Below are 10,569 nucleotides of genomic sequence, written 5' to 3'. Positions count from 1 at the left end.
TTACATCCAGCATTCATTGTCATATCTCCACTCAGCAATTCAAAAACAGTTTTTGCGTTTTGCTCAATAAAGATCAAACCTAATTAAAATGTAAGTGGAAGGAAAGTTATGAATTGCAGGCATTGGAAAATGTCACTCCGAGGAGTTTTATTTCGACCCGGCGCAATTTTTCGATCGATCTTGCTACAAATGCGAATTATGTTCTCTCGACCAGCCGGTCTTATCTAAACCTGTTACAAGCAGGGGCTTGGCAATAGCAACTTTTACGACTTTCGAAAGGGTGCCAATTCCTTTCCACGGCTTTATGTCTGTGACGGCTGACGTCGTGGGGCTCTCCTCCCACCAGAGCTGATGGTGCCTCACTTTTAAGTTTCAGGCTCATTGCTGATCCAGATCTCTAAAAGCAAGCTTCAACTTCACCCAGCTACTTCGCGTGAAATGTCTGTTAAATTTCTTTTCGTTATCTTCGGTGGGATTGCTCTAACCTTGGTGGATAATGCAAGGATTTTCTCAAGAGGTAAGCACTGTACCCCTTCCAGTGCAATGGTGTAAACTTGAATTGGTAAAAATGTTCCCCTCCAAAATAATGCAAATATTCAATTTTTTGTCCCCTTAACTTTCTATCCGCTTCTGCAACCTTTGGGGGTGGGGCGGGAGGATGCAGTTCCATTCTTTTGTGAATCCTGATACTAAACATTGGGAGATGATTTGGCTGCTAGAGACATCACTGTTTAACCAAACTTTCCTCATTGAACTTTACTACCCCTCTCCCCACCCATCCCTTTATGTACAAAAATTTCCATCGTGCAGGTCAATGAAATCAGAAGGTTGAACCCCATTTGATTTTTACCTCTGTAATCCAGAACTACTGGGATTAACTGTATTTGTTTGCCCTGCCATTGTTAAAATAGGAGATCAACTAATCACAGAATGTGATGTGAACTCAAACTGGGATATTGCCAGTCTGTGTAGCTCACTTGCTGAGCAATTGGGAATGGGGTGGGGTGGGAGGCTATATTGTCTATATTTTAAATACCTGGATGAAAAGTCAGCATCATAAGTTTGAAAAACTATTTAAACATGTACCAATACTTTAAATGTATTTTAAAATGTGTTTTACAAATTAAAGTTAATACCTTGAATTGCAACTCCGCGCAGGGTAACTTAGGTGAGGTTGTGATAATAGTATTTTACTTCCAATTTGCATTGTCCAGGGGCATAGCTGTAAAAAAATGATCATTTACACACCTTTCTCATTGCACCCCCACCTGTCTCAACTTCCTTTGAAGAAATTCAGAATGCTTGGATCCTGAAAAATATGGAATTAGCATTTAAATTGATTAAATGGTGCAATTCTTCTAAATATTGGATCGTTGTATAATTGAAGCCAAATTATTAAAGTTTATAATAACTTAATCAAATATCAGGACTGATGAATTTAGAGTTCTATCTTTTATTTGGAGGTAGCACGAGGGGGCATGGCTTTAAATTGAGGGGGGGTAGTTATAGAACCGATGTCAGGGGTAGGTTCTTTACCCAGAGGGTGGTGAGGGATTGGAATGCCCTGCCAGCATCAGTTGTAAATGCGCCTAGTTTGGGGGCGTTTAAGAGATCCGTAGATAGGTTCATGGACGAAAAGAAATTGGTTTAGGTTGGAGGGTCACAGTTTTTTTTTAACTGGTCGGTGCAACATCGTGGGCCGAAGGGCCTGTTCTGCGCTGTAATGTTCTATGTTCTATGTTCTATGTAGTGCGATGGAGGAATGCTTCTGGGCATGAAGCATAGCAATTATGTCGAATACATCGCCTTTTCCACTTCTGAAATCTTGTGCTCACATCAACATTCCTCGATCAGGTATAACATGATGCAGAGGTATATTCAACATCCTACATTAGCTTGCATCATGGTGGAGTCTTTCAACAAGATTAACAATTTGGTGTCAACTATTGTCAAGTGGGCATGTGTCATGAGTTTCAGACTGCCAAAATTGGGCCACATTCATGGCCTCAACAGTCAGCAGAGAAATGCAATTTTCATCCCATTCAATCTAGGCTGCATTCAGATTTGAAAGTGACATGCCAAATCTTTCCACACAGTGTCCATGGGAGTTGTGAATGGACAGACATTAACATCAAATCCCAATTTTTTCTCTTTTTAAACTTTATTTTATCAACATTCCTCAATATTGGTCTCCTTTCATCTCTGTAAGATGATTGATATGCAGCAAATCAAATGTACTGGGGATGGGGTAGGTTCATCTGGTGCAATTTTGCTGATGTCTGAAGGGACCAATCAGCCACATGTGCCTCCATGTACCTGCATGTGATGAATATTTTGTTTTTTGGCTTCCTATTTCTCATATCTTCCTGTTGTCATAGTTATTTGAAACACCAGTAAGTAACAATAATATCTAAATTGTATTGATAGCTTCTGCCTCTATTATTTTTAATAGGCTGCTCTAGAAATTGCTGTTTTGCCTTCCCAGCACTAATAGCACTGTGGGATGAATACCCAAGTTCATTGCTGTAAAGTTCTGTTACAACCAATACAGCTAAAAAATATACTATTCAGTGTGCTAATTCCCTTTTTTGCAACTTTATGTAATAACCTTCTGGTTATAATCGTACATTTATCAACTTATTCTTGTAATTATACATAGTTCCTCCTAGATACATGGAAACACTCGTCCAATTCATAACATATCTATTTTTTCCCTCTGTATACCAAATGCTGTTAAGAAAGAAAGTATGTTCACATTTCATATGGTCCTTCCTCAGAACTGAATGTCTGTGATGTCTTCCAGTTCTGATAAAGGGGCAGGCCTGAACCGTTTAATGCTTTTCCTTCCTATGTAGTTGCAGCCTGTATAGCTGAGCGTTACTACCGTTATCTGTTTTGGTTTCAGAAAGCCACCAGTTGCAGTGTTTCCTTTCTTTTGACAAATTCATCATCCCTGTAACTCCCAGCAAGGAGCCATGCTCCAATGAGCATGGGTTAGAGAATTGGTGTCACAATTCTGTGGCTCTGCTTCAACTTACACTCCCTGAGAATGTGGCTCCCTGCAGGGAGTGCAGCATTGATTGATTTACCCTATTGCAGTGCTGTTCCAAGGAAAATTGCTGACTAGCCGCAATGTGGGGCTACGCTGACACTGCTTTAGCCATATTTAATAATCTTTGTAAAAAAACAATTCAAGTTCTCTCAGTTGAGAACCAGTAGACAAAAGCAGGTTAAAAATATTTTACATGTGTCTATTTACTTAACAAACATCTGGCACCAATTGAACACTTAAGGAGATAAAACACTCACATTGATCAAAACCCATTCATACACTCTCCTTTTGGGCGGGCTTCTTAGGCTGTTTACGCCAGCAGGATTCACCTGTCACGCTGCAGTAGATGGAGATTTGGCTCAGCACCAAATTGTCCATCCTCTTTGGCAGAGGCAACAGGGTGTGAGCGGCTGGAGAATTCTGGCTTTTGTCTGGCCATTTTGCCATAACACTCACAGAAAAATACAGCTGCATGCTCTTTGCGGGTGAGTGTTGAGTTCACATGCCAAATGACAGGTCTCATTACCCAATAATTAGAAATGGAATTGGCCTCATCTGGATCATCATAGAAATCATAGAATCCCTACAATGCAAAAGGAGGGCATTTGGTTCATTGAGTTTGCACCGACCATAATCCCACCCAAGCCCTATCCCTGTAACTCCATGCATTTACTCTGCTAACCCCCCTGACACTAAGGGGCAATTTAACATGGCCAATCCTCCTAACCTGGACATGTTTGGACTGTGGAAGGAAACTGGAGCACCCGGACGAAACCCACACAGACACGGGGAGAATGTGCAAACTCCACACAGACAGTCACCTGAGGTTATAATTGAACCTGTGTCCCTGACGCTGTGAAGCAGCAGTGTGCCACCATGCCGCCCACATAACATAGGGTATAGTAGCATAGTGGTTATGTTAATGAACTAGTAATCCAGAGGTCTAGAGAGATGAGTTCAAATTCCAGCATGGCAGTTGAAGAATTTAAATACAATCCATTAAATAAAACTGGAATTTAAAGAAAATCTAGTATTAATAATAGTGACCATGCAACTACCAGATTGTTATAAATGGCCATCTGGTTCATTAATGTCCATTAGGGAAGAAAATCTGCCATTCTGTAGATGAATAACAAAATCCCAAACAACCATATGTGGCATAGGAAGAATACATTTGACAGCATTTCCTTATAGATTCTTTTAATTACTCTTCAAATTGTTGTTGAGAATTCACAATTCTAGGCTAAATTGTTCATTTCTTCTGTTCAATAAAATATTGGTACCTAAGTAACCAGCAGTAGTGATAATGAAGTGTTGTCATGAAAAACAGAGTTCTCAGTGAAAACGATTCCGAACAGAATTCACAGTGAAACGATTCCTTCTCTTGAATAATCAATACATAATATACATAGAATGACTATTTTACATTATTTGAAAAATCATTGAGAATGGATGGACCAAGTAAGGGTTAATTTTGAGTGATAACATGCAATGCCACAGAATTATCATTAGCTGTTTCTGAAGTTCAGCGAGGACTCATATACCCTTCGGAGAAATGAAATGTCTCTCCCTTGATGATGGCGCCCAAACATTCTGTCACATGTTGGTAAGGCTGTCATAACATGATTGCTGTCTGGAGCCTTTTCAGCTTGCAGAAGAATTGCCATTTTGTTAAGGAAACCTCTATATTTACAGACTGCATGTACTTATCTACAATAATGTATAATATTACACATTTCCAAAATCCTTCATGTTTACCTGAGAGGCAAACACTGTAATGTCTCATCCAAAAGGTGCCACTTCCGACTGTGCATCATGTTATGATTTATTATAAAAAAATAACAGGCGCTAAGGATAATTAAAGATCAATTCAACCTCGAGGTGCTGCTGATATTCAAATGCAATTTAAGCATTACTTTGTGGTTCACAATGCCATCAAAGTTCCTTGATTATTTGTAACGGTTTACTCTTCTGTTGATATATTCAACTTACCATGGAACGAAAAACAGAAAATGTTGGAAATTACTTAGCAGGTCAGGCAACAGTTGTGCAGAGGGAACTAAGTTAACATTTCAGGTCTCTCCACAGAGGATGCCTTGACTGCTAAGTGTTTCCAAAATGTTCTGCTTTTATTTCAGATTTCTAGCATTGACAGTATTCTGCTTTTCAGCATTATAGAACTAGACTGAAAAGATGATCTTTGTAATACAAATACTTACTCGACTGGAGGGGCGGTGGGGGGGCGGGGGGGGGGGCGGTGGCGGTGGGTGGATGGCAGGAGAAGGAGGGAACAGAAACCCTGGCAGTTCTGTGCACGAGTGTCATTTGAACAGATGTCGGACACCGTGTGCTGCCAACATCTCCACCTTCGAAAGGAGACAGTGAAACACTTGTGCAACCTGTTGCAGGACCTGGCACCTAGAGGTGGGGGGACACCCACTCTTGGTGGCTGTCAAATTGACAGCCGCTCTGAACTTTTATGCGACTGGCTCCTTCCAGACCCCTAGTGGAGATGTCTGTGGCATCTCCCAATCAGCCGTGCACACCTGTGTCAAGCAGGTCACAGAAGCCCTGTATGCCCAGGCTGGGCAGTACATCAAATTTAACCTGGAGCACACCCATCAGGAAGCCCGGGCTGCAGGGTTTGCAGCCATTGCAGGCATGCCTAGTGTTCAGGGGGCCATCGACTGCACACACATCGCCCTTAAGGCCCCCTTACAGAATCCGCGGAGATTCATCCACTCCCTGAGTGTTCAACTCGTGTACGACCATAACATGAACATTATGCATGTCTGTGCAAGACATCCAGGTAGTGTGCACGGCAGTTTCATTGTCAGGAGCTCGGACATCCCGGAGGCATTTGAGGAGGAGCCCAGGCTGCGGGGGTGGCTCATGGGTAATATGGGTTACCTGCTTCGATGTGGAGATGTCTGTGTCGATATGCGTGATCTTCTTGGAGATCCTCTCCACTTGGAGCCCCTCTCCACTTGGAACCGGCAGTTTGCGCTGTCGATGGTAGTCATGATGTGGAGATGTCTGTGTCGATATGCGCGATCCTCTTGGAGATCCTCTCCACTCGGAGCCGGCAGTTTGCGGTGTCGATGGTAGTCATGATGTGGAGATGTCTGCGTCGATATGCGCAATCTTCTTGGAGATCCTCTCCACTTGGAGCCGGCAGTTTGCGGTGTCGATGGTAGTCATGATGTGGAGAGCTTCGGACATGCTTCGGACATGGCTGATGACGCCTGTGCAGAGGCCTGTGTCTGAGGCGGAGACCCGCTATAATGAGGCCCATGTAGCCACCCGTGCAATAGTGGAGAGGTGCATTGGGCTCCTCAAAATGCGATTCGGGTGCCTGGAACATCTGGCAGGGCCCACCATTACAACCCAGTGATCTCTTCCCGCATAATGGTCGTGTGCTGTGCCTTGCACAATCTGGCTCTACAAAGAGATGACCTATTGGAGGAGGAGGAGGTCGTGGAGGCTGACCAGCTGGGCGTCGCTGGGGAGGATGACCAGCAGGAGGAGGAGGAAGAGGAGGAGGAGAAAGAAGAGGAAGAGCATGCCGAGGAACATCAACCAGGCGCTGGAGGGCTGGCAGCCCAAATGAGGCATGCAAGGGCAGCAAGGAGGCCCTGATCACCAGGCAGTTCACTCGCTAGGGGTATGTGCCTGTGGGTCTCATCCCCCCTACCCCAAAATTCCTTCCATATCTTTCAACATTTTCACACCAGAGTGGTGGGCCTGGGTACTCTGTGTTCGTGAGTATTTTGGCAGGCAGGAGGGTGATGATGACTTACTAAGCACCATTATGATGATGCCCTGGTGCAAACTAGCCTGACTCCTACCTGAGTTCTGCACACACACGCTGGCACCTGGGCCCACGTCTGTGGAGTGGGGAAGGGATCTGAAACCCTCAAACAGGGTGGGGTGGGGGACGGGAGGGAATCACTTATGGGGTCTGGGAAACCAATGCCTTTCTTTTCTCAGTGACACAGCATTGAGGGGTCTCCCAAACTGACATCAACATGAAGCATTCCGCTGGCGATCATCAATGGAAGAGGATTCCTATTCGAGACAAATTCGAGACAAATTAGTCACAGATGGGTGGTGAAAAAACACTTAATTGCAATAAAGCTGTTTAAATATGACGTTCTAACATAAAAACTTGTGAACAGAAAATGTTAAGGTCTTTGAATATCTTTCTAACGAGTGCAGCCCTTCACCCGTGCCATCTCAGTGCAACTACAACTTCTTAACCTTACGTGGCTTACCACTATGTCTCAGTGACCCCCCAGAATGTACATCGGAGGTGGAGGGGGCCAGCTGCCCACCATGCCCCATGGCTTATGATGCGCGTGGCGGGTGTCCTCTGGAGGTCCTAGACCTTGTGGGCCCTGGCCTGCTTCCAGGCATCTGGGATGTTTCCATGACACCCTCTTCATCCTGCTGCCCTGAGATGCCTCAGTGTCAGGAAGTGGGGAGTCAGAAGGTGTAGCCACAGCCACAGTCTCCTGGCTGGAAAGCCCCGCATGGGCTCGAGCTCTTCCTCCTCCCTTGGGGTTCCTGCGGGCCCCTGGGTCACTCCATGGGACGGCAGTGCTTCTGCAGTGAGCTCCAGAAGCTCCAGCATCACCTAGCACTGCCAGTCCTGGAGGACCACCTCCGTCCTACCCACAATGGTCGAGCCCTCTGTGATGGCCACATGAGTTGGGGGCCATCTCTCAAAGGCCGCAGCAACTGCCCTCTGAGACTGGGCCATGCACTGAAGCCCTCGGCCATGGCCCTCTGAGACTGGGCTGCTGCCATTGCCCGCTGTGTTGCAGCGCTGTCCTGCTGGGTCTCCTGCAAGCTCTTGAGTCTCTCAGCCATGGGCCGCAGAATCTCAAGAAGCCTGTTCAGTCCCTCAGTTGTGGCCTGCTGTGACTCTGCCATCGCTTGGAGCCTGCCACTCATGGTGAGGATCCCCTGCCCCAGGCTTTCCACTGCAGATGTCACCCTTGCAGTGTTGGCCTGAGAAGCATGCAAGACAGGCAATAGATGGTCCGCCTGAAAGCTTTGGGACTCCTCCCAACAGCCTCACAGTCGGTCCAGTGTGGTTGTCAGCCCCTCCTGTATTCCCTGGATCTGTTACTGCATCTCCAGCAGCTGAGGGAGAAGTGATCTCAGAGACCCAGCATGTAGCCTGGGGCCAGCTGAGTCCTCACCTCCGGCAGGCCCCCGCATGCCAGAGGTCTCAGACTTTCCCTCCTCCACCCGATGTATGTTATCAGATGTGTGATGCTCACCAGAGAGTGACCCTGAAGCCTCACCACTAACTGGACCCACTGACGTGTCAGTATCTGGGATGATGAGTTGTGAGGTGGAAACTGACGCCAAAACTGTGCCACCCTCAGAGGTCCCTTCACCCATATCCTCTCAGGACTCATCTGAGCTGTCTTGACCAGGATGGGCGGGAGCTGCAGTAGGGGCCTGGAGTCCAGAAGGCCCCGGGATGTCCGGATCTGTCCCTGTAAGTGCAAGGGAATGAGAGGAATCCGGGATGCCACACACGTGATTCACATTTCTCTATTGAACATAGGACAAATTATATCACAGGAACAGGCCCTTCGGCCCTCCAAGCCTGTAGCAACCAAGCTGCCCATCTGATTTGCTACCCCCTACCCTTCTGGGGACCATATGCCTCTATTCCCATCCATCCACATAGCTGTAAAGATGCCCCTTAAAGGTCACTATCGTATCTGTATCTGCGAACTTCCCCTGGCAGCGAGTTCCAGCCACCCACTACCCTCTCTGTGCAAATAAACATGCTTCATACATCTCCTTTAAACCTTGCCCCTCGCACCCGAAACACGTGCCCCCGAGAAGTTGCCTCAAAGTGAGTGGAGGAATGACAGGTGTTCACGTCTTGACCCCAGCCCGACCATGCTGTCGCTGACAGCCTACATCTCCCCTTCCCTTGAAATCTCCAGCGCCTGTTCCTCAAAGAGGGTGAGGACCCAGAGGTCTGGCTCACCACCCCCTGCTTCGCCCTTTCAGGGGTGTTATGGTCGGTCTTCTCCTGTGGAGACAGAAGGAGCCATGAAAGACACGATGGCATATCTCCTGCAGGGTATCAGGTGGTGGGCCTTAGAGGGCAGGCACAGTGGGGCTCTTGGGGGAATAGAAAAGAGGTGCTTGGGGGTCAGGAGCTGGAAGCATGCAGGGTGCTGGGGATGAGAGGATCTGGGGGAGATTTGGGGGAAGATGCAAGATGGGATTCAGCACTCACCCTTGCTGCACGGATGAGGTCATTGACATTTTTCCGGCACTGCTTCACGGTTCGGGGAGCCAGTGCCCTGGCACTGACCGAGGCGGCGACATCCTCCAAGGCTGCATTTCCATCAGCCTCCCCAGGGTCTGCTTCCTCCTGCGGGGAGCAGAGGCCTCGCCTCTGCTGCATCCAGTGGCCTCCCCAGGTCGCCTTCAGAAAATCAGGGGGCTGGTCGTGCACACATTTTGTGCAGGAATACCTATCTGCCTGTCCATTCTTGTGTTTTTTATGGAGTTGTCCCTCGTTAGGGCAGATCAGCTGCAGGCAGTTTCACAGAACATTCCAGCAAGTTACACGCAGTTTTCTTGTTAGCATTGAGGGGAAGACAAGTGAGCACTTGCAGATGTGCTGATGGGGAGGGGTGGTGGGAGTGGGTGGATCAATGCCTCAATGATTGGGGACAGGGGAGAGAGAGGGAGGTGTCATACAGCCATTGGAGTCCAGAGGAGATGGGGGCCTTGTGCGGGAGGGTCCGGGGTGGGGATGAGGGGACCACGCTGCCTGATATCTGCAGGGTGGAGGGGGGATCTTTCTGCCTGAGATTGGTATGGGGAAAGGGGAGTCCGCTGCCACTCTGCCTGAGATCATTGAGAGGTAGGGGGGTCCGCTGGCACTCTGCCTGAGATCGGTGGGGGGAAGGGAGGAGGGGGGAGGGATAAGTCTGGGTGGCGGGTGGATGTGGGATATGGGGGTCAGTAATGTTGTGGGGGTGGGGCAATGTCTGTGGGGGCCAGGGGGAGGCATTATCTGGCCCAGGAGCGAAGTGGTAGGGGAGCTTTATTCTGTCTTTTGTTTCTGCCCATGCGCAGTTGGAGGCACCGATTGGAGCTGCAGGATTTCGGGCACGTTAGGCCCCACCCACAGGCTTGTGTAGCGCGATTCGGACTCACTGATATTTTTGCAGGCAGAGTGCATATGGGAGTGCCGGAGAACGGGTCTAAAAGACGGATCTGAAACACCGCCAGATTCAAGTCTGCCCAGCACTTAGAATCAAAATGGTAAAATAGAGCCCTTCGAGTATATTGCATGATCCATACTATTAAAGAAAAAAATAACTTCTAAATGAGGCACACCTTGGATATGCATTTAGCTTTTAACACATCTATAAATGTTCAAAGTAAAGAGAAGTGATTGTAAGTCTCAGTGTGGTTATTATCAAATTTCTATTTCAAAATTTTCAGTTTATATTAAATTATATATTTTC

General features: G+C 47.2%; 1 protein-coding gene across 1 annotated transcript in view; it reads left to right on the top strand.

Annotated features, from left to right (window-relative positions):
- Nucleotides 1-389: 389 nt before the first annotated feature.
- The window catches only part of LOC144506076 (uncharacterized), a 186,980-nt gene continuing 176,800 nt past the window's right edge, over nt 390-10,569 (top strand). The window contains exon 1 of the mRNA XM_078231893.1: nt 390-517. Within this exon, the coding sequence (XP_078088019.1) occupies nt 439-517 (79 nt within the window). The 5' untranslated portion in view covers nt 390-438. The remainder of the gene's footprint in view (nt 518-10,569) is intronic.

Source organism: Mustelus asterias, chromosome 17 (assembly GCF_964213995.1).
Source record: "Mustelus asterias chromosome 17, sMusAst1.hap1.1, whole genome shotgun sequence".
NCBI lineage: Eukaryota > Metazoa > Chordata > Chondrichthyes > Carcharhiniformes > Triakidae > Mustelus > Mustelus asterias.
The sequence above is the reverse complement of the archived record's forward strand: the minus strand, read 5'-3'. Positions and strand labels throughout refer to the sequence as shown.